Here is a 25,237-nt window from a genome sequence, read left to right on the forward strand (position 1 = left end):
TTACTTGACTTCAAACAGACATAGAAGGGAATAAGTAAGTAGTCCAAGATCACATAAGAAGTAGGCAGCAGAGGTAGGAATTCAACCCAAGCAGTCTGGCTCAGAATCTATGCTCTTATTCATTATACCATATTACTTCTAATATACTCTTATTCTTTATAGCATATTGCTTCAAATGGTAGCTATGACTGCTAGTGGTAGAACTACTTGATTGTTAATGTATTTGCCTCTTTATGTAAATTTCAAGCTCCATGAGGAGAGTAAAAACATGCTGACTCATCCACAAGTGTTAGGGAGCTGGTTCTGGAGGCTCATTGCAGGGTTAGAAGCCTACCTCCCTCCCTCACTAGCCAGCTCTAAAACCTTGGACAGATTGCCTAAACTTTTAGAATGGTTGTAAGGATTAAATTATTTCCAATTTAGAAAGTACTTAGGAAAGTGAATGGCAGCTATGACAATGACATACTGATATATTTCATTATTTGATATGAGATGTGATTTACCATCTGTCCTTCCAGGATACAGAAGAGGGCCAGAGCTCTCAACAAACACTTGCTAATCACCAACTCACCCACTTTTTTTCCTTGCTTCACGTGGGCTCATTTTGTTGCTAAAATTACTTCTCACTTCCCTGGCAGTCCAGTGGTTAAGACTCCACACTCCCAATGCAGGGGGCACAGATTCAATCTCCCGTCAGGGAACTAGATCCCCCAGGCTGCAACTAAATATTCCACATACTGCAACAAAGATCGAAGATCCCACGTGCTGCAACCAAGAGCTGGAACGGCCAAATAAATAGTTCTCGAAATAAAATAAAATTACTCCTTAAAGAAAGGACTATACCTTCAAGATAACAGTAATACTAGCAGCTAACTTTTATCAAACACTTCTAAGCAGCAGGGACTATACTACGATTGTTTTCATGTGTTTAATCATTTAATCCTCACAACTGTCCAATGTTGTTGATGTTACGATCTTTATTTTTATGGAAGGAAATCAACACAGAGAAAGATTAATCCATCCAATGTCATATTAACACACAGCCCAGATGTGGCAGAGTCTATGGATTTAACTACTTACACTTTGGTGTCCCTTTAGTAACATATTCCTTGCCTGTGAAGTCGCTCAGTCATGTCTGACTCTTTGCAACCCCATGGTCTGTAACCTACCAGGCTCCTCAGTCCATGGAATTTTCCAGGCAAGAGTACTGGAGTGGGTTGCCATTTCCTTCTTCAAACATATTCCTTAGTACATAAAAAGTACCAAAAGCACTGTTGCTTGAATAATGTTCACTCGAAATACCATGAATAATAGAAATTATTTTTTAAATGTTTGAAGTGTCTATCTAAAAAGTCATAGAGTTTCCCTTAATAGCAAGTAGACTTAAGTCCTTGAAAATGAACACATCCGTTAGGCTGGATCACAAAGATGAGGTCCGAGTTTTCCAGCTGTGAATGACTCAAAGGACTCGAACGTACTTCACATACTGAACATCCTATTCTGATGGGCACACAGCACAGAAATGAGGTCTCTAAAAGAAGACAGAGCCCAGAGATCTGTAACAAAATCTAACCTCAAAACAAAGACTATCAGTGCTTTAGGAGGCAAACATTCTTTCAACTCCCTTTTTGGTTTTCAAAGCACTTCACAGAAATGTTTCAGACCTCCTCCGGCAAACCTCTTTCCATAAAGGGCAACAATAACAAAGTAAAGAAATTCTCCAGGATAAGTGAAGTGGAGACTCATCTAAATAAAACTGAATCAAAGCCTCATAACATTTATTAAAGACCTCATAGAAAAATAAACTAGTTGAGCAAGTCTGATCCTAAAGCCAGTTAAATGGAAGAATGAATTTTCATAGCCTTGGGAAACCTAGATTTATAGGGCAGACTCTGGAGGGTTGAGCTCATTGTGGAGACATGTTCCTTTTCACTGGCAAAAGAGGAAAGGAAGTGAGCCATGCCCTAAAAAAAAAAAGAAAAAAGAAAAAAAAAAAAATTACCACTAGAGACATTCCAGCCACTACTTGATAAGGACTGGGAAGGCTGCCATCAACTCCTAGCTAGAAGGAGGAAAATTTGGATCTGAAAGCAGCTGACCAGGAGAAACCATGTTAGGTATGAATAAGATTTCCCATTAAACTGCAAGGTTTTAACAAGCGAGTCATTTAAACCAGTTGCTACTGTGACACAAAGTAAGAAATAGACATATTATGTGTGTGTGTGTGTGTGTGTGTGTGTGTGTGTGTGCGCGCGCGCGCACATGCACGTGCATTTAATCACTCAGTCATGTCTGACTCTTTGCAGTCTCATGGACTGTAGCCCCCCAGGCTCCTCCATCCATGGGGATTCTCCAGGAAAGAATACTGGATTGGGTTGCCATGCCTTCCTCCAGGGGAGCTTCTCAACCCAGGGACTGAACCCAGGTCTCCTGCCTTGCAGGCAGATTCTTTACCGTCTGAGTCACCAGGGAAGCCCAAGAATACTGGAGTGGGTAGCCTATCCCCTCTCCAGGAGATCTTCCCAACCCAGGGATCAAACTGGGGACTCCTGCATTACAGGCGAATTCTTTACCAGCTGAACCACCGGGGAATCCCATATACATTATATCATGACGCATAAATACATACCTAACTGAAATACACATATGCATATATGAAAACATTGAAACCAAAATACTTATCCTTACTAAGCACAAAGCTCTATGAAATTTTCAATTCTATTCTACTTTGCATTCTCAACACAGTGGTTGAGACCTACTGGCTGAAAACAGTGATTTAAACCAGCAGAGGAGATTCTGAGGGTATGCTTTATAATAATAGCCATTATTCCTCCCTCAGAGCCCCACAGACAAGTTAGGAAAACTGCAGTGGCGCATCTGTTCTTGGGACAAGTGACCTGCTCTTGAGTGCTTGGGTAAAGAACAGTCAGACACTGGCTTCTTCATGTCCAGCCATTCCTCACTGTACTGACTCTACTTTCTAGTCCTTAAATGCAGGGTTCCCCCACAGCTCTGGTCTTGGCATTTTTCTCTTATTACTCTGAGTAACTGGATTTTATTTCCATGGCTTCAAATTACTCAGAAACTCCATTCTGTAGGTCCCAATTCTAAATGCTCACCTACCTCTTACGGATGGCCAACTGAATTGCCCCACAGATTTCAAACTCTTTAGACTCACAATTGTACTGTAAGTACAATCTCTTTTCCCTGTCTCCTCACCCAAATCTTTCTTTTCCAGTTTTTCTCCTCTCAAAGAATGGCAACACACAATCCACAAATCTGTGGGTCACAATTTGCAATTTCTTTTCCTATATCTTTACATCCAATGGGTTACCAATTCTACGGTCTTCATATTCAGTAAGGAAATCTCTCTGGTGCTCTCATGCAGGGTCCCTGGGTTCTATCCCTGGTCAGGGAACTAGATCCCACATGCTACAACTAAAGATCCCACTGCCACAATGAAGATGGAAGATCCTGCATGCTGCAACTATGACCTGGTACAAACAAACAAACATTCAGTAGTGTGTAGGTACAATCAACCTTCCAGATTAAAAAAAAGAAGAAGAAGAAGCCCTGACTTGCAGCACTTGCCTATTTCCATGATGTAAACACCCACCCAGGGCCAATTTCAAGCAACCAACTGGATGCCACTGAACATGGAATTGAAACAGATGGGTATGAATGGTTCCAGCACACTACTATCTATTCCAAGGAACCATTTCTTATCTCCATACCTGCTGGTATTGCCTTAATTCAGGATTTCATCTTTCTTCTTCTCAACACAACAGTCTTTTTTTTTTTTTTATCTTTTTTATTTTTATTTATTTTTTTTTTTTAATTTTATTTTATTAGTTGGAGGCCAATTACTTCACAACATTTCAGTGGGTTTTGTCATACATTGACACGAATCAGCCATTGAGTTACACGTATTCCCCATCCCGATCCCCCCTCCCACCTCCCTCTCCACCCGACTCCTCTGGGTCCTCCCAGTGCACCAGGCCCGAGCACTCGTCTCATGCATCCCACCTGGGCTAGTGATCTGATTCACCATAGATAATATACATGCTGTTCTTTTGAAACATCCCACCCTCACCTTCTCCCACGGAGTTCAAAAGTCTGTTCTGTACTTCTGTGTTTCTTTTTCTGTTTTGCATATAGGGTTATCGTTACCATCTTTCTAAATTCTGTATATATGTCAACACAACAGCCTTTATTGATTTCCTGACCTCTAAATCATGCCCTACCTTCTGACACAGTCTCCAAAATACCTATCTAAAATCCAAGTCTCATTAAGGTTCTCCACTGCCTAATACCCTAGTGGTTCTCCACGGTCCACTTTTTAGCTGCATACATAAGGCCCTGGATAATTTGGTCACCACTGACTCTTGAGCTTCTTCTCTTACCACACTACCACCTAGAACCTCTATTCTAATCACACCTCCCCAGACATCATATTCTGAGAAATACAACACTGCTCTGTGATTCTGCACATTGCTTATTCTAGTCCTACTCCCTAGGACAACCTTGTCTAATTTGTTCTCTGAGTCAGCCTCTTAAGATTCAGCTCAAATTCCTTCTCCAGGAAGCTTTTCCTAAACTCCTTGGTTGGTTTGATGTATCCCATCTTTAAGACCTCCAGTATCTTCTATCACCTCTAACATCCTTTATTGAAATTTTTCATATCTATCTCTTCCCACCAAATATGAGTTTCTTGAAGGCAAGAACTGATCTTATTTATGGATATACCAATTATGTAGCGTGGTAATGGAACACACAGGAGGCTCTCAATAAACAATGACTATTACCCCAGCAAACTTGTACCCTAAGACCATTGTATGCTAATTACTCAATTATTTCTTAAATGAAAACATATCAGTATGTTCTTGCCATCTGCCCAGGGCCAAAGAACTGCTAAGATACCCTACCTATACCTTCTATATTGTCAGGAAATCCAAGAACTACTGCCATAGTAAAAGAACTTGCACTATATTTTCTTTCTTTTTTCCTTTCTTTTTTTTTTTTTTTTTTTTTGCTCATTGGCCTCTGCATCAGTTTCCCAGCACTATCACAATGAAGAACCACATGGCTTAAACAACAAAAACTTGTTTTCTTACAGTTATGGAAGCTAGAAGTCTGTTACCAGGGTCACTTTCTTCTGAGGTCTATCTGCTTGGCTTGCATTTGGCAGTCTTTATGTTCACATGGCATTCTCCCTCTATGTGCCTCCATGTCCAAATTTCCTCTTCTTATAAATACACCAGTCATATTGCACCAGGGGCCACTCTGATGACCTCATTTTAACTTAGTCACCTCACTAGAGATCCTATCTCCAAATATAATCACATTCTGAGGTACTGGAGACTAGGACTTCAACATACAAATATTAGGGGGAAACGATTCAGTTCATAACAGCCTCCTAAACTATGAGTGCCTCAAAAGGCAGGAGCTAGATGTTATGTCTTCTTTCTTAGTATCTGCTATGCCTAGCAGAGTACCTGGAACACAGCAGATTTTCAAATTATTTGTGGGATATATAAATGAAGGATCTTCCAGGAGTGCAGTCCAAATCTATGGAGTGAAGCCCCTTCTAAGTTTGGTGGCCAGCATCAAGAAGAGTTTTAGCCCTTCCCTGAAAGTGAGCTTCATATTGCCATGGTCTCCAGATGGCCCAGTACCAAACAGTCATTTATACAGAACCAACACTTGGTGGAATAATAAAATCCTTAAGACTGGACACCCAAAGCCAGTTGACAATATTCTCTTTCTCTCCAGACTCATTCTGATATGCTCAGACATCATCATACGCTTAGCATCATGCATGGCTAAAATCAAAGTCAAGAGAAAACTAACACTTCTCTACCTAAAAAACAAAGTGTAACAGCTTAAAGAAATGGTTTAAAGGCATGGACAGCTGCCTTTTCCTATCCAAAAAGAAACTTCCTCCCCTTCACTGTTCATCTGTCAGTTAAGTAGCCTGCACTATCAAGATAGACACATGATCTAATAAATTCCCCCTCCAAGGAATTTGGATCCTAATTGGAGTAACATTAAGATAGGAAACAACTGGAAGGAGTCAATTAAGCCATTACCATGAAGGGTTCCTGGTTCATACATCCCTGAAACAGGCTTGGTTCCTACCTTTCCAAGACTTGATTGAACTGTCTTTGTTTCTGAGACTGAAATGATAGTCTCTCCAAAACTGACATTTGCTTATTGTATAGCTCTCAAAGAATCTGGACACACATATGGGCCCCAGAAGCTGGGTGTTTGTAGTGGTGAACGTAAAATATGGAAATAGAGTGGGCAGCAAGGAGTCCCTCATCAACGGTTAAGAAGTTGTGCTCATCATATCTGCTGTGTGAGCACATAGCTGCCAACTACATTATTCCCTCCTGGATTTTGGGACACAGTCCACAAGCTAAATTGTTGGGAAGTTGGTAGGAAAACATCAAGATACTGGAGTGTGTGGCTATTTCTGACAGCTTTTGGTAAAGTCCCAGAAATGACAGGTCAATCTGGCTGAAGCTATAAAATTCTGCCTTACCTAGACTGGCCCTTTCTCCTGGTAGGAATCCAAGATGACACAGAGAGTCAGATAATCATGAAGAACTTTAAATTTGAATCAATGAAAATGCTAGGAAAACACAGGCAGGAAGGAAACATAGCAAAAGATAAGATTGGGATGGAGAAAATGGGGCCAAACCTGGTCCCCCAAGTACCTCCTAATGTATACTGCCTTCCTGGCAAAGAGCTAAGTGCTGGGAAAAGGTCACAGGATGAGGAACAAATGAATTGCCTTTATCCAAGGGGCAAAAAGAAACACACCAAAATTAAGGGCTCAAAGCTAGGCAGAGAAGCAAGTCCTACTCTAAAACACCCCAGGCTAGAGCCCAGAGAGAGAGGTCAATCAACAAAGTGGAAAAGGCATATAGACCAGCAGATATAATTTGGGTTAAATTGAGTGAAGCTGCCCTTGAAACCTTGGAAAACAAAACCTTGTTACTTTCCCAAATCAATCTTTAGGTACCTTAACCTTTATCACCAGAATGTGAGCTGCCAAAATAACGTAACCTCTTTAGGAAAACTCTATTCATTGTCCTTTTCAAATTTGTCCATGGAATTCACATGAAGCAAAGACCAGGTTCAGCCATTGCAGGCATGTAAGGCAGTGAAGTATACCAACTGTCTACACATGTATCTCAAGGTTGAAGGAAAATTCTAATCATGGAGCAGGAATAGCTAAATACAATGACATCTGTAACATCCAAGACTATTATCAACCTAACATCCACCTTAAAGTGTATCAGCAACTCTCTACGAAAAACACAGGGACCACAAAATTCATATGCAGACAAGGAAAATAGGAAGAGATTAACTCTGGAAAATAGATTATGCCGTAGAAATAAAGAAACTATATTATTCTAAGAGAAAAATTTAGATTTATAAACAGCCTAAATCAAATAATATTTATCTCAAACTGCCTACGTCCTATCATTCCATATGCTATGATGTCTGGGAAGCTGGTTTCTAAACAAAGCCATTTCAAAAGGAGCTGCTAACGTTACTAACAATAGCCAAGACAAGGAAGTAACCTAAATGTCCATCAACAGAGGAATGGATAAAGAAGATGTGGTACATATATACAAAGAAATATTACCCAACCATTAAAAAGAATGAAATAATGTCATCTGCAGCAACACAGGTGGACCTAGAAATTGTCACGCTGAGTGAAGCAAGTCAGACAGAGAGAGAGAGATATCATATGACATCCCTTATATGTGGAATCTAAAAAGAAATTTTACAAATGAAGTTAGTTACAAAACAAAAACAGATTTATAGAACAAAGTTATAATTGTCAGGGGAAAGGATGGAGGGGAGAAATAGTTAGGGAGCTTGGGATCGACATGTACACACTGCTATATTTAAACTGGATAGCCCACAAGGTCCTACTGTCTAGCACAGGGAACTCTGCTCAATGTCATGTGGCAGCCCAGATGGGAGAGGAGTTTGGAGGAGAACAGATACATATATATGTATGGCTGAGTCCCTTTGCTGTCCACCTGAAACTATCATAACATTGTAAACTGGCTATACTCCAATACAAAATAAAAAGGTTTTTTTAAAGAAAAAAAAGGGGAGCTGCTAGATGGAAACCTGAGTGCTGGCCCACCTTCCTCTGTGGGAAGTGAGCTCAGCTGCTATACTACACCATGTAGAATCATGGTATCTGCAGAAGTAGTTCCTAGAATGGCCCCTCCGGGAGCAGCAAGGGCATAAGACATCCTTTTCTGACATCTTCTTGGAACTCTGTCTCCCACAAGCAATGCCACCTACCCTGTATTTCTATTACATGGCACAGAATCACTTGGAAGCCAGAGAAAAGTTTTCAATTTCGTATGGCTAGGATCTGCCCCTTACTTGCTAAGGGTGCGGAAATATAACTGCCCAGACCTGTCACGTTCTCCCATCACTGTCATTAACTGCCCTGAGAAAGTAGCCATTGGAAACAAACTATAAGGAATCTTTAGGTTGTGTGATAGACAAAAGAACATAAGGTAGGTGGAGTCACGGATGAGTGAGGGCAGGCCTAGGAAGATTCTGCTGAAGATATTTTAACGCTGATGAGCACTAGGCCATCATTTGGCTCATTAAAATAGTGCTGTGATTAAGGGTAGTGAGAGAGAGAGGCTGGCACATTTTCCTGTAGATGAGGTGGCCCTGGGGGTTTGAACAACAGTTGGAACACAGCTGCCATGGCTAAAACCAAGCGAGTACAGATGCCACACCAAAGCAGAAGCAGTTCCCTACCATTCCACACTGCCAAGTTCAAAATGCCAGTGGAGGAAAAGTATTGAAGGAAGTCTTTAAAATAGACTAGATAGCTACTTTAAATACCAATTCTATGTGTAACTACAGTTTCTGCTATTGAGGTCCTTGAATGACAGTTACTACTGCTTAGAGAGCTCAGTCACACATCTCCCTGCTCGGCAAGATGAATCAATGCAGTGTGCTGTTCTTCCAGCTTGGAACAAATTCACAGTCACTAGACATTAGACTTTATAACTCCAAATGTCTTTTTAAGAAAATGTTCTTCTAAGCAATTTTTTTCTTTCATGTTTGCCTTCCTTATAATTAGAGCTTGTCTATCATTTCCTATGTTCTTCACTGATATACAAAAGCACATGACACCATATCACAGTACTCATTTCCCTGAGAAAGATAAGCCAAAATGACTTACCGAAGGCCTTCTTGGGTTCTATTAATGTCAAGGTAAAGAGTTCCTCTTTTTTTAGTTCCTTTAACTTCTTAGCAACATCAAAGTGACGCCACCCAACGATATTTTCTTCATTGATGGCTTCAATGTGATCCCCCACACAGATTGTTTTAACTGAATCAATTATGCTACCGTCTTTAATTCTCTGAAAGAAAATTAAGGGTAATAATAAAAAAGAGCAACATGTAACAGTACTTTTCAAGCTCTTATGACATTATGTATAATATACTGACAAAAACCCATCCATGCAGTTTAACGTTCAGTTAAAGACAGAGAAGACCAAACAACAAAGACAAGCAACCTGCTCCCAAACATTCTTTTTTCTCATTCAGAATTCAGCTCCATCAGGTCACCATCTCCTCTGAGCAGCTTTTCCTGACAACTGCCAGCCCATTCCTCCAAGATTAGGCAAGGTGCCTAATCTCATGCCTCTGTAGTACTTTCTGCTACATGTCCTGAGCTCGAAGCTAAGCACTTTATATTCATGATCTCATTTAACAACCTTTATGAGAGTCTCATGTCTTAAATCAGGAAGATCAAGCAACTTGCCAAGTTCAACCAACCACAGTGCAACTCTCCATTTTATTGTTAGTCTCCACTTTCCCATGGACAGAGGAGCTTGAAGGGTTACAGTCCATAGGCAGGCAAAAGAGCTGGACACAGCTTAGCAACTAAACAACAACAAACTCCATTACTGAACTGTAATATCCCTGGGGATAGAGATGCTCTTATTCACCATTGCATGCCCCGTGCCTAGCACAATACCTATCAAAAATTGTTGTTGAATCATTTCAACATGAGACCCACTGTTATTGTTGTTGCTCAATCACTGAAGCCCATTACATCAGAATAAAGCTTGAGCTTTTTCTATCGACCACATTCTATAAACCTTAGTTACAAAGGCAGGACAAGAATTAGTACAACCTTAACCAAGAAAATTGATATGTAGTAGATAGGTGTAGTCACCACTGGGGAGCCAATGAGAAGAATTTTCATTTATATATCACTTTTTATTTATATATTTCAGGTGAGGAGAACTTAGGACCCAAGTAGAAATGTCAAATTGGTATTTCCTAACTCTATCATAGGTGTGTGCATGTATGCTAAGTCACTTCAGTCCTGTTGACTCTTTGTGACCCCATGGACTGTAGCCTGCCAGGCTGCTCTGTCCATGGGATTCTCCAGGCAAGAATACTGGAGCAGGTTACCATGCCCTCCTATCACAGGTATGCAAACAACATATCAACAGTGCAGACTTTCAAAATGAGATGTAAGACTCCCTAAGATAATACTAAGAATTTCTGAAAGAATTTTAGGGACAAGAACTTCCAGAAAACTCTGCACAGGTAACAACCCAGCAGAAGATATACAAATTCTTCAACAGCATTGAAGAACATGGCAAAATGCAGGTTACAATCTGCCTTGGGCATCACAAATCCTTTTTGAGAATGACCTGATAGAACTATTAGGGGCTGCTGTTATTGTGTAATAGATGTGTGTGTATTCTGCATTTTTATCAGGTGGAATAACAACATCTGAGTCAGTAGGGGATTGATCATTGTGTCCAAGAGTTAAGAGAAAAACTGATCCCATGTACCGTAGCATTTCCATAATATTGTCAGAAGAAAAAAGAAGCTGCAGAAGACTAACCTAGGAAGGCTAGTCATTTTTAATTTTTAAACTTTATTACAATAGACCAAAATTTACAGTAGGTTTCTTTTTTATCATCCAATTTTAAGAACATGGCTATGTTCATTGTAATAACTGTTAAAATGCTTTATGAAAATGATACAATAATACCAATTCAATTGGAAATTATTATCATTACAAGTAGTTAATTATAAAGCAAAAAACCTAGAAATATCATAATCTAACTGACAATTTTTTTTTAAGTAATTCCATATTCAACTTACAAGCTACAGAAATAAACAAGGGTAACCACAACACACGGTACCACTCAGTACAACTGGAGTTTCTAAACTGTCATAGAAACATAAGTGAAATTAAACAAAAGACTAGAGCTTAAGAAACAAAGAAAAAAATTAATATTTTGTCATCTAACCATTCTTAAGTCATTGGAGAATGTGAAAATCTATAACTCATTTTTAATTTTTATTTTAATTTATTTCTTGACATATTCTGAACCTATTTTTCCTTTGATGACCTACACTACACAAATTTCAGCTCCATCTATTTTTCATTTTTAAGACTTGTTGTTTTATTTACAAAATAAGCATTATATAAAACTAAATGAAAGACTTTAAAGACAACTATGAATCAAACCAGTAAATTAAAGTGTGGAGTAACAGAATATAGGGTAACCAGAGCCTATGAGTAGCCACAGGTAGCCAGATCAGTGTCCAGAGAGTGGAAATACAATTACCAGAAGTCAGTAGGCAGCAAGGTGAGAATCCAGGTGAGCAAGAGAAAAATCAAAGCATAGGTAATCATCAGAGCCAGCAGATAATAATCTGGGATGAAGAGAGAGGAAAACCAACATAAGAAACTTGGAGAAGGGCATCATAAGATGAATCATATGTAGAAGCAAAGTGGGAAACATTGATGATATACTGTGTGGGTTACCTGAACCCCAACTTCATAAGTATAAAGAATGAGGTAGCAACTGAGACAAGCTTCTGTAATCTATTATATTTTAATAATCATACCAGAACTTGATAGGGGTTAAAAATATTGCTAAAAGTGCATGAAGGACTTTAAAGAAAAAAGAGGTATTACTTCTATATATTTACTGAGTCACCTAATATCATTATAACACTTAGAACTTTCTGTCATCTGGCTTTAGAGTTTGATGCTACAAAATGTAAAGACAACTTTAAATATTTTTTAGAAGATTTACAATATTATTAAACTTATAAGTTCCCAAATATTTCAGATCATTATTATATTAACTTCTATCAATTCATCCCATATAATTACAAAACTCTATCTTCTCATCACATATCAGAACTCTAGAATGGCACTCTATCATCCTCAAAGTCTCAAGCATTCATTCAAGGTTGTTTGAGCTGATCTTGCCCTCATGGTCAGCAACTTTGAGTCTCTGCTACTGACCCTCCAAATACTGTCCTCAAACCTTGTTCATAAGAATAAGCATTTAGATAAAAATTGTACATAGTTATTTCATTTAGTCCTAATAAGCCTGGGAGGGAATGTTTAATCTTCATTAGGGAATGAGGAACTCAAAGCACAACAATGACACAGCTTAATCAAAGTAGCATAGCTCATAAGCAAGAGAACTGGGTTTCAAACAGAGGTAGTATAATCATAAGACATCATGCTCTTTCCTCAAAACACTTCCAATCAACACAGATCTAACTAACTCAAGACCACATGGCTGGTTAAGAAAGAAAGAAAAGTCAGATGAAGAATCCAAAGTCTTCTGACCTCAAGATTAGAGTTTGAGTTTGTAGTTATCCCAGATGACGTATCCTATCACCTTGACAGTCATTTTACAACATGTAAGTTGTAATCAAATCAAATCAAATCAGCATACTGTACACCTTAATTTTGTTAAGGTGTACAAAATTTTGTTAAATTTGTTATACCTCAATGGTGTTATACCTCAATAAAGCTAGAAAAAAACAACCTATCACCTTTGAACTCTGATTCTTTTTTTAACAGCTCCCACCCTCCTACTTTACTTTTTGTTACCTCTACTAAGCTGTTCTTCATCTATAACAAGACCTCCAGATCTCAATGTTACCTCTTTTCTCAGATCACCACTTCTCACCACTTATACTCTCTCTGTACATACCTCTTTCTCAGAGAACCTAGCTCCCATCCCAGAATCCCCCACACCTCTTGACCTTGTACATGTCCAACCTTACTAATTATTAGTTCTGGATGGTTAAACAATCAAAATGGTAGAAATATATGAATACTGTATTTCTCAGAGGATGTTGCTAAAATGTGATTTAGTTCTAGTAGAGTACCTCAAATCATGAAGATTGCTATATGAAGACATTCTGAAAATGACCATTCTGTGGTTATTTATGTTACTTTAATTCAAAACCAATTAGATTTTCATGTCTTAATTGCATGGTAAAGCCCTTATCTTTATTTTGAATCTAAAAGTATTTTCTACTCTTAATCTAGGGATCAGCAAACAACAGTTCACAGGTCGAATCTGGTCTACAACTTGCTTTTATACAACTCATGAGTTACAAATGGTTTTACCTTTTCTAGTGGTCAGGAAAAAATATGATAATATCTATGACATGTGAAAATTGTACAAAATTTGAATTATAGTGTCCATAAATGAGGTTTTACTGGAAGATATCTATGTTTATTGTTTAAGTACTGTATATAACTTTTTGTGCTACAACGTCAAGTTGAGTAGTTGCAACAAAGACTGCATAAGCCTAAATTTTAAAGAAGCCTAAAATATTCACTATCTGATCCTTTATAGAAAATGTACCCCAACTCTAGTATTAAACTATTTTAGGAATTTGCAAAGTTAGTTGTAAATATACTCTGATTTTTCTGATTAAGTTATATATACACTTTTTCCTGGGAAGTGTTAACACTTGGGTACAAAAGTTACAAATATGTAAGTCTGCTGTCTCTCCACCTGAAGGGGCTCATCTAGGAGAGCCGTGCAGTACTATTTTTTTCAATTTGCTTTTAATTGGAGGACAACTGCTTTACAATGTTGTGTCAATTTCTGCCGGACAACAACATGAATCAGCCATCAGTATACATATACCCCTCCCTCGTAGGCCTCCCTCCCACCCCTCCCATCCAACCCCTCTAGTGTGAGCACCATGCAGTACTATTAAATACATCTCTCTGCCATCAGTCTCATCTCCTAATTATGTGATGATTTGCTGTTATTAAGATAGCTATCAATTACAGGTACTCTCAAACATTGCAGATATGTCATTAGTTTATCGTATAAAGCAGGTGCTAATATTCCTATCTGAAAGACGGCATACAATGATTTGTCTAAGGTGTCACCCAGCATGTAAATAAATGGTGGAAACAAGACTGAAAACAGACTTGATTCTAAAGTGCATGGTCCTGTGGGCTACACTGCACTACCTTCTTAATCAGGGACTCCTGCCTCCTTACCCTTCTCTGAATCCCCACCACACTGTCCTCTTACACCAACCTACTCTGACTTCCAACCACTGCTAAAAGCATATAAGTACTCATTTCAGCAGCACATACACTAAAATTGGAACCATACAGAGAAGATTAGAATAGCCCCTGAACAAGGATGACATGCAAACTCTTGGAACATTCCACTTTTTCTGCTTATCTTGGCAAATCACACTGGAAGAGTGAGCCAGAAATTAATGAAATTGATTACTTTAAGGAGTGGGGGAAATGAGTAATGGGAGTCAGGGAGAATACAACTTTTATTATAGTTTCGACTTTTGAAATCATTTTATGTATTCAGAAAATTAAATCAACATGAGAGGAAAAACTCAATTCAAAGAGAAGCAAATGGATTCAACAGTATTTCAAATGAATAAAAATTATGGGGTGAAGGGAGGAGGAGCAAGCGAGAACCTATTCCACATAACTCCTGAAGAGAATACTTTGATCGTATACCTGCATTTAAAGACAAAAAGGTCATACAAATCTTGAAATCTTTTTAATCTTTTGCCACACCACATGGCATGTGGGATTTTAGTTCTCCAACCAAAGACTGAATTTGTGCAGAGTCTTAACCACTGGACCACCAGGGAAGTCCCTACAAATCTTGAACTCTCAATAAGTTTATTTTTCAGAGTACAAATAGATAGCAATTCTGAAACTATTCTGTGTATATTACAGAACTAAGGAAATAAGTAAATATTCCAATAATTTTGAAAGTAAATATTTCAGTTGGGAAGCCAAGGAAGAACACTGTGAGGCAAGATAGAACTGGAGGCATAATTATGAATTCATAATTTCTAAAATACATGTTTCTGAACTTCTTATATGGCACCTGAAAGGATCTAGAAACAGGGACACACTGGTAGCAATGAATGCATGCAACCAGCATTCAGACCTTGATTTTGAAATACCAGTTCTCCCTGGGAAAAAAAAAATAAAAGAGTTCCTTGAAGACATGGCTGACTCAGTCTGGAGAAAAGATAAAAGATGAGTTTAGAACATCTTGTACCAGAAAAGAAGGAACTGCTCAATAAAATTATGGGAGGCAGGTCAAAAGGATACAGGAGCTAGTTGGATGGGACTCCTGCAGACCAAACCTCAGGAAACTTGAGCATCATAATAGATGATGGTAGTGAATCCCCTGAAGGAGAAATCATGTGTCCTACACACACTACTATACAAAAAATACATAACCTCTAAGGACCTACTGTATCTGCAGGGAACTCTACTCAATACTCTGTAATAACCTACAAGGGAAAAGAATGTAAGAAAGAGTGGATAAATATGTATGTATAACTGATTCATTTTGCAGTATAGCAGAAACGAGAAAAATGTTGTAAATCAATTGTATAGCAATAAAAATTAATTTTAAAAAATCATGTGTCCATTGCTAATAGGTGATTTTTTAAAATTAACAACCCACTTCAATATTCTTGCCTGAAAAATCCCATGGACAGAGGAGCTCCATTGTCACAAAGAGTCAGACATGACTGAGCAATTAAGCATGTACCATATTGCTAAGAGATAATAAATAAGTGGCATGCTTTATTATAATAGAATGTAGAATGTTTTAAAGAAACATAGGAAATGATAGAATTATAAAAATCACCATTTTGCAAATGAATCAGGCAAGAGTCATCAATAGATGCTAAATCTGTGGGGTGCAAGTAAGAGAACAAGACATATACATAATCTCAAGGTATCTCCCCACAAATTATTACAAAGGAAAACATCACTTTGCAGTAAATAAGACTGGCAGACACTGCATGCACAAGGGACAGAAATTAACATCATGAATATTGAGACAAACCAATAAAATGCATCTTCTGACATAATACACTGAGGACACAACATCACTTATTTAATTTTCATGCCAAAAATGCATAATAACCTCTTTCACAACAAGAAGAGACATCAGAAATGTCCAAGTTGAGGGACATCCTATAAAAGGCTGAGGAATTGTTCTAAATTAAAGACCACTAGAAAGACATGATAACTAAATAAAATACATGACCCTGGATTGGAATTATACCAGGAAAAATACATTGTTAGGACAACTGATAAAACTGCAATATGAACATTAGATTAGTTTGAGAGTATTGTATCGCTATTAGATTTTCTGAATTTTATAACCATACTGTAGGTCTATTGAAGAGAATATCTTTGCTCTTAGAAACTACATTTTTAAATTAATAAGGAATAAGGAGATATTGTATGTACATTCTGCTTATTCCTATGGCTCAGGAAAATTTACATATAGATATGAGTGTGTTCATATATATATACATGAAAGAGAATGAAGCAAATATGGCAAATGGCAAAATTTTCTGAGTTAAGGGTATCATGTGAGTTCTTTGTATTATTACAACTTTCAAGTTTGAAATCATCCCCCCTTAACTTTTAAAAGACCACATCAACCTTTTACGCAGTATGATATTCATTTCTCTTCTAAGTTGAACTATAAGCCAGAGGTTTGGCTTAGACTCTGCTTTCTCTTTAACACCATGTTCTCTGTCTCCACGGGACTAGTGACTAGTACTCTGAGGCAGGCACATGTTTGAAGAGGCATTAAAAAAAATAGAAACACAGCTCTGGACATCAGAGGCTAAGAGCTAAAAAATCCATGCGTGTTTGCAAAACTTCCAAGCCCTTCCCTGCTGACATTAGAAAGGCATTGCTCCATGTGCCTCATGTCCTGAGCTTCCCCCAGATAATCCCACATGACTTTCCCACCTCACGGATTTTCCATTTGGTCACCCACTCAACCTTCAGCAGAGTCATATCTTTTGCAGAGCTAAAAATAGCCATTCTATCAAGTGGGGAGTTAAATAAAGCACTATTTACAGTTAAGAGGATAATTTCCCTAAGGCTATTTTTTTTTTCAACGATGACGACGCATCAGCAAATCAAGGTTTGGACAAAATAAAAGTATTAAGAAACTTCATTAATTCTTTGCTCAGGGGTTAGGACCGCCAGCTCTGGAATCAGATAGCTTGGATTCAAATCCTGAATTTGTCTAGCTGCATAACCATCCCAAACCTGTTTCTATGTCTAAAAAATAATAAGTTGATAATAGTGCCTACCCAGAGATGAACCTCACAGACTTGTTGAGCAAAAACCAGAAACAGTAGAGTAAGTAATATGTGATTTCACTTATATGAAGTTCAGGAAGAAGCAAACCTATGGTGACAGAAGTCAGACTAATGGCTACCTTTGTTGGGGAAGGGTATTGACAGAGAGGAGAACAAGGGAGCCTTCTAGGTAGAAATGAAATTTCCCTTGCTCTGGGCGGTGTTTACACCTCAACAAAAAAGTAATCAAGAGACTTTCCTGGTGGCCCAGGGGCTGACCCCACGCTCCCAATGCAGGGGCCCCAGGTTTGATCTCGTCAAGGACCTAGATCCCACATGCTGTGACTAATAACCAGAGCAGCCAAATATTTTTTAAGTAATTAAAAAGGAAACATGGTCTCGAATAGAACTGTTGTAAGCATTAAATGAGAAAATGTACGCAACATGCCTGAGAAGCATTCAACAACAGTCAGTGTTACAACTACTCATTACAGGGAATACCCTGGCAGTCCAGTGGTTAGGACTCGGAGCTTTCACTAGAGGGACTCACAATTTTGGGGAATTAAGATCTCACAAGCCCTGTGTCCCCCCACCCCAGCAAAAAAAAACTACTTATTATAATAATAGAATTGTTATTTAAGAGATGAATATTTTTACCCCTCTTCAGTTCTTAAAAGTTTTTCATACCATTTCAAACTTCCTTTTCTTGCCTTTGCAGTTCTATATTGCTCTTTGTATTAGATAAAGCAATTACAGCTGACCCTTGAACAATGCAGGAGCTAGGGGTGCTGACCCTTTGTTCAATGGAAAGTTCCTGTACAAAATCCCACCATGTCAGCAGTTCCACGTAGTCATAGTTCCACATCCACAGATTTAACCAACCTAGGACTGTTACAGTATAATTTCCTACTGAACAAAATCTGCATATAGGTGGACCCACACAGTTCAAACATGTTGTTCAAGAATCAACTGTATATAGCTAAGAAATTTTTAAAGAGCCTTGTTTTAAAGAAATAGGTGGCCAAATAAATATGCACTTGGAAATAACACTAAATCAATGGAAATCAACATGGAAGTGACCAGATGATGAGCTTACAGATGTACCAGGCCCTTATGGATGAGTAGGCACCAGGGCCAGGCTTTCCTCTTCAGTAAATGCAAACTCCTAGAGGAAGTTTAAACCAAAAGGGGAAAAAATTCAAGGAAAGGGGAAACAAAAGAATGGTGTCTTTGAAACAGTTTTTAAAGGAAACTTTACCACTCCATCCATTCCTACTGAATCAGTTCTCACTCTAAAGATCATTGCAAACTTTCTCTGACCTGGTAACTTTTCTTAAGTGTTACCCTTAGTTAAGCCACACAGTCATTTTTGTTTTGTTTTGTTTAAATACTTACCTTTATAAAAGCATAGCCAGCACCATTATCTGTAATAGTGAGACCAAGTGAATCCTCAGATTTATACACATTCACTTCTTTTTTGATCCCTTTTATGTGGGCAAATATGAAATCTTCAAGACCTATTTGTGCTCCTAAGAGTTTTCCCATGTCAACTTTTGGTGTGTTTAAAGTGCAGTATAAGATCTGCAAAGAGAAAGAAATATTTTAAGTCAGTTTCCATCAGGAAAACATTCTGATCATTATTCAATAAATACTTCAATTTACAATGTCAGTGAGATAGTCTTCAATTTACGATGCCAGCAGTTATATCATTAACAGTAGGTAATATGAATTGCGTGTTTCCTGCAGGCCAGGCTCTGTGTTGAGCAATTTATATCCATTATTATGTTTAATCCTCACAACAGCTTTCTAAATACATTATCATCTTCGTAATACCAATAAGGAAATTGAGCCTTGGTGAGAGTAAGTTATTTGCCTAAGGTCACAAAGATAGTACTTGTCAGAGCCAGGATTCATGCTCAGTTCTCACCAACTTCAAAGAGGTTTACATTGCTTTGTTACCTGTTATTTACAATGCTGACATCAAAGGCTGTGTTCCCAAAGGTCATGATATGTATAACCCAATAAGAGTAGAGGCAACACTATTTTGGAAAACACATAATTTTTTTTTAAATAAGGAAAATTTTATTTATCTTGCATTTTTGTGCTTGAGAAAAGTAAATGGTGAATGAAGTCATTTTTTTTTCCTAATTGTTTAAAACATGTCTAAAATGGACCTGGAAGACTAGTCCAATCCCTTGGCTCTAAAAATGGAGGAATTGAGGGCTGGAGAGACTAATGCAACTTAGTCAGATACACAGGATGGTAGAAGTTGTGTGGAGGTTGTAAAGGGACTTCTTACATTTACCAAGTCTTTGTTTGACCTCATTTTCCTTCAAAAATACAATTTATTTTGCTAAAATCTGCAATGCTACTCAAGCTTGCCAACCATAATTTCAGTAATTTGTGGGGCCCAACTACAAAATGGAAGAGAAGAAGGAGGGTTAAGAATATGCCACTGGGGACTTACCTAGTGGTCCAGTGGCTAAGACTTTGATCCCAATCAAGGGGTCACAGGTTTGATTCCTGGTCAGGGAACTAGAGCCCATATGCTACAACTGAGAGTTTGAACACCACAACTAAAGATCCCTCACGCTGTAACAAAGGTCAAAGATCCTGTGTGAGGCAACTAAGACTTGGTGCAGCCAAATAAATAAATACATATTTTTTTTTAATTAGAAAAACATGCCATTGGTTTAAAGTTCAATAAATATTTACTGAGTACCTTCTGTGTACCAAAGATATTTTAATGCAGCTTTTTTATACCAAAATGACTAAGTGAAAAAGTTTACCTTTTGTTATCAAGTAACATTTGCCATAGATATTGCCATTCCTGATCCTTGCCTCAGCTTTCAACTTCCAACCTGCTCCCTACCTCTCCAAGTTTCACACCATTCCTGATTTCCCTGCTTGAGCTTTAAACCATAAACACCCATAAACCTCTGGGAGCTCAAGAACTGTGCAATCACTACTTGTTAAATGGCTTTTTAAGCCCTATTAAAATACGTCTGAATTGAAACAGCTCTCCCTGCTCTACAGTTAAAGGCCCAGCATGTTCATCAAAGGCCTGATCAAATCCCAGAGGTACATGAAATGAGCTAGTGATGAGGACAAGGAAGAGGCCACAGGGTATGAAGGATCAGTGCCTGAAAGCAAGAACAGCTGCCCCTGCCCTTTCCTTTTCTCACCCAGGTCTTTGGTGAGTTGTGCTAAAAACTGCTGGGCCTTTAACACAACCCTTTGTGTCCCAGTGAGGACATAATACATTTGGCTTTGTAGTTACTCTTTGCAAATATCTGCAGGTGTTAAATTTTTATTATTCAAGGTGGGGAGTGATGAGAAGTCATTTAGGCCAATAGTGGCCCCTATTTCTTACTCCAATTGTAAACTCAGTGGTATCAATTAGTCCACTAACAAAAATGATTATTAATGGACAAAGGGGAGAAGTAGCAATGCATAGAAAACAGCTTTTCTCACTTCCTTTCTCAAAATGATGGAAAGTGAGTAGAAAAGTTTTCTCCTTGTTCTTTTTCCAGTGAATCGGTAAATGGTGTTCACAGCAGATCCAACCACCACTAATACAGCACCTTACTGAGCAGACAGGAAATAAAACATTAAAACATAATGATGATAAAATAGGGTATGGGAAAAAAAAACCCAAAAGGAAATCCCACACAAAGTAAACGTCTAGTTGCTAAGCTGCGTCCTTTCTTTCAATCTTTTTACACACTTCACTGCAGAGCAAATACTAGATTTCCTGTTAGGTATAACCCTTCCCCATTATGCTTCCTCCAAGACAGAATTATGCTCCACTCTGGGCAGCCAGCAGTTGGCAGCCAAGGCATCAGGGTTTCTTTCCTGGAAGGAGTAAAGCCATGGAACGGAGTTCCACAGAAGGTTGTGTTGAAAATCAGCAGAAATGTCATGGTCCCTGGGAGGTGGAGGAAGAGCCCCCTGTGGCAGCAGGTAACTGAAGCTCTGTGGCTTTAGATTAGTCCCTCAAGGAAAGATAAAATCCTATCACACAAGTCAATGCACAACTATCAGTGAATACATCTATATGTCATAAAGGTCTAGAGATTCAAATACTCCTCGTAGATACTGTATTTTGAACTGAAAAGTTAAAAAGTGGTATATAACTCTCTAAATGCTGGAAAGTTCGTGCTCATTCATCTACTCACAATCCTCTATTGGACAGGTGCTTTTTGCCAAGTTCCATGGTGCATACTAGATGTACAAAGATGACTAGGACCAGTCCTCATACACAAGAAACTCCCAGGCTAGGCAATGATCCACTGATATACATTGGGGCAACATAATCCAGCTGCAATATATTAAGAGTCGTGGATATTTAAGACCAAAAAAGGAATCTCATGACATATTGTGAACTTTCCTATCTCCATTCAGACATTTCCTTCAATCCAAAATCTAAAAAGCCTGCCACCCAGGCACCCACCCTATCCCCATGCTCTTGTCTATTGAGATTCTGCAGGGATGTGACTGCCTGGGAGGGATCACTCTACTTCTCTGCCATCGTTTAAATCTAGCACCTCATTTGAGTGTCTGAGTCACCTTCCCTTCAAGTCCATTGGTGTAACATGCATTTGTCACCCTGACTCAGAGAGATGAGAACTTAGTCATCTTTCTCTCTCCTATGAAGTTTAACACAGGGCCCTGCTCGGTTTATATCCAAATGGCATTTTCTGCACATTCACTTTCTTCATTTAATAAAACCAACCTGTGTACTAAGTTTTACTAACCTCATTTTGTGGATGAGAAAATTATGACTTTATCCAATTAGCACTATAATGTTTGATGTCAAAAGAAAGGGAAAAAATACAAGAAAAGAAACACTGAAACAGTTTTATCATCAATGCTCCTTTAAGAAATACTCGCTTCCAGGGATATACTAGAAAAAGTCAGGACAACATGGTACTTAACATCATTTTTTATACTCTATGGTGAACAAATTAAATCAAAAGAAAGTAAACTCAGAGTAAGGTACTATATAAGGAAAATTATCCAACCATTAGAGATACATTTCTGATGATTTTTATTGTAAAATGAAATCCTTAACATCTTTTGGGGTATCTATATTTGGTGCTTTACCAACACCATTGCCAATTTTAATAAGCTTGATGGCGTATTTATGACTACTCCACTTTCTAAAGCAGTACTACCCAATAGAAATGTAACACAAGCACCATAATTTTAAATTTTCTAAAAAAATCACATCAACAAAAGATATAGGTGAAACTAATCTAATTTCCTCATATAACCCCATATATCCAAAATATCATTTTAACATCTAATCATTTATTTTTAAAATGAAATTGAGAATTTACATTTTTAATAAGTTTTTAAGATCTGTGTCTGACTCTTTGTGACCCCATAGACTGGGGCTCAGCAGGCTCCACTGTCCATAGAATTCTCCAGGCAAGAATATTAGAATGGGTTGCCTTTTCCTTCTCCAGGGGATCTTCCTGACCCAAGTATCAAACCCAGGTCTCCTGCATGACAATCAGATTCTTTACCATCTGAGCCACCAGTGAAGCCCCCTGAGTCACCAGGAGAAACCCCTAATTTGGACTAGCCACATTTAAAGTTCTCAATATCTATACTTCACTAGCAGCTACCATTGGACAGCTCTGTTCTAGAATCCCATGTCTTTACCAATTTTTTTTGTCTTTAATAATTTTATACTTTGCATTTTTCCTATCTCCATATATCTACGCATGTTGTTCCCTTGGTCAAAAATGCCATGGCTAAAACTCGACTTCTAAATCTAGTCTATATCTATCAAAATCTTCCCCATCCAATAAAGTCTAGCTAAACAGCATTTTCTAACAACACCCTAAGCTAATGCTATTACTTCATCTTCTATATACCTATCAAATTTTATACGTTTCTTGTGGAACTTAACCATGTGTTGCTTTGTAAACTTCTGGCAGGTAGGAATTCATCTTATTGTCATATTTGTCTTACTGCATGCCTGTCACTGTGATTTATAGGAGAGACAGCTGAAGGCAAGGAGAAAGCCACGGCCCTTTGGGGCCAGATGGAGAGCCTTAAATTGTTATTGTGCTGGACATCAATATCTGCAGTACCCGTTCCCCTGCCCCCTCAAGTTTCAGTCCCCGTTTTTGACATATGGCAACTTGGGGACGAGTGACCCCACCCTCAGTTCCATCAGAAATGAATCATGATTAGGTTTAAATCAGTTAATGACTAATTCATAATCCAACTTAGGCCAGTAAGATACAAAGAAGAGGGACGTTCCTGGTGGTCCAGTAGCTAAGACTCTGCGCTCCCAATGCAGGCTGCCAGAGTTTGATCCCTGGTCACAGAACTAGATCTCACATATTGCAACTAAAGATAGAAGATCCCATATGTCAAAAGACTCAAGGCAGCCAAGCAAATAAAATTATTTTAAAGAGATACAAGAAAGGATTTGTTAAGGTTTCTGGGGAAGGAATCTTCTTTTCCACAGAAGCTCCTAGAAAGGTATCTCTCCCACTCTGATGTGACTAACTGCAGCTGTCACTTCAACATTAGAAGACTGACCCTGGGGACAAAACTGACACATGCAGAAGGGTAGAGCCTCTGGATCCTGTCTCACCTAAAGACATTCAGTAATGGACACTGGAAGCTGTTACCCCCTTCCCCTCCTAAGGTAATCTTCAGATAGCAGGTATGAAGTGCTTCCCTGGTAGCTCAGTCAGTAAAGAATCTGCCTGCAGTGCAGGAAACCCGGGTTTGACCCCTGGATCAAGAAGATCCCCTGGAGAAGGAAATGGCAAAGCACTCCAGTATCCTTGCCTGGAAAATCCCATGGACAGAGGAGCCTGGTGGGTTGCAATCCATGGTGCAAAGAGTTGGACATGACTGAGTGACTTCACTTTTATACCTTCTATGTGCTTTGGAGGACAATTCACCTCCTCCGTTACAGACATAAGGCTCAAACTAGGAAAGTGGTAATATAGGAGTAAGCATGTGGCCCAACCCTGGCCAACAAGACTTGGGAGGAAGTCCAGGAAGCTTCAGAGAAGTGTCTTTTCATTCCTAAGAAGCAAACACAGTAAGACAGCCATCCCCTCTGCCCCTGTACGTGCCCTTACCTGTACGTGATCTAGGAACTTCCACCACCACCTTACTACTAACTGAGGAAGAGATCAACACCAAGAAAGGCAAAGATTTGGAGTGAACCTAGGTCCTTGACATTGGTGAGTTGCTCTGATAACCAGCTCTGGCAACCACCACAATACCTCTTGTATGTAAAACAAGTTGTCTTAGGCAGTTTAACTAGCTCTGTGCTACTTGTAGCTGAAAAAATCCTATCTGATACACAGTCCTATCCCAGAAGCCAATAATTTCACCAACCAATTCCGGGCTAACAGATTTCTAACTGATAGAATTATTATCCTTTGTGTCTTCATAACTCACAGGGGGCTTTTTTGTTTTGTTTTTGGCCTCACCACACCGCTTGTAGGACCTCAGTTTCCCAACCAGGGACTGAACCTGGGCCAAGGCACTGAAAGCACAGAATCCTAACCACTAGACTATCAGGAACTCCTTACAATTCACAGTTTAAAAGTTCTTTCTACCTATTTCATTTAATCCTAAAAAAAAAAAAAAAAGAGGCAACTCTGAGGTCTATGGTGAATTGTGTTTCCTTTAATGCATAGAAGTGTTATGTGTTGAAGTGTTATGTAATTGCTATGAATTGAAGTGTTATGCAATGAAATGCTAGGCATTGAAGTGTTATGCATTC

At 38.6% G+C, this 25,237-nt stretch overlaps 1 protein-coding gene and 1 non-coding gene across 2 annotated transcripts in view; one reads left to right on the top strand and one right to left on the bottom strand.

The window, feature by feature from the left end:
- The window catches only part of GIPC2 (GIPC PDZ domain containing family member 2), a 95,303-nt gene that overhangs the window by 48,860 nt on the left and 21,206 nt on the right, over positions 1-25,237 (bottom strand). The window contains exons 2-3 of the mRNA XM_065910447.1: positions 18,865-19,050; positions 9,239-9,419 (exon numbers count right to left, since the gene is read on the bottom strand). Of these exons, the coding sequence (XP_065766519.1) occupies positions 9,239-9,419; positions 18,865-19,050 (367 nt within the window). The remainder of the gene's footprint in view (positions 1-9,238; positions 9,420-18,864; positions 19,051-25,237) is intronic.
- On the top strand, positions 14,442-14,548 carry LOC136156730 (U6 spliceosomal RNA). Its single transcript, XR_010661214.1, has one exon. It is a non-coding gene; the product is annotated as a U6 spliceosomal RNA (small nuclear RNA).

This window comes from Muntiacus reevesi, chromosome 1, assembly GCF_963930625.1.
Source record: "Muntiacus reevesi chromosome 1, mMunRee1.1, whole genome shotgun sequence".
NCBI classification, from domain to species: Eukaryota; Metazoa; Chordata; class Mammalia; order Artiodactyla; family Cervidae; genus Muntiacus; species Muntiacus reevesi.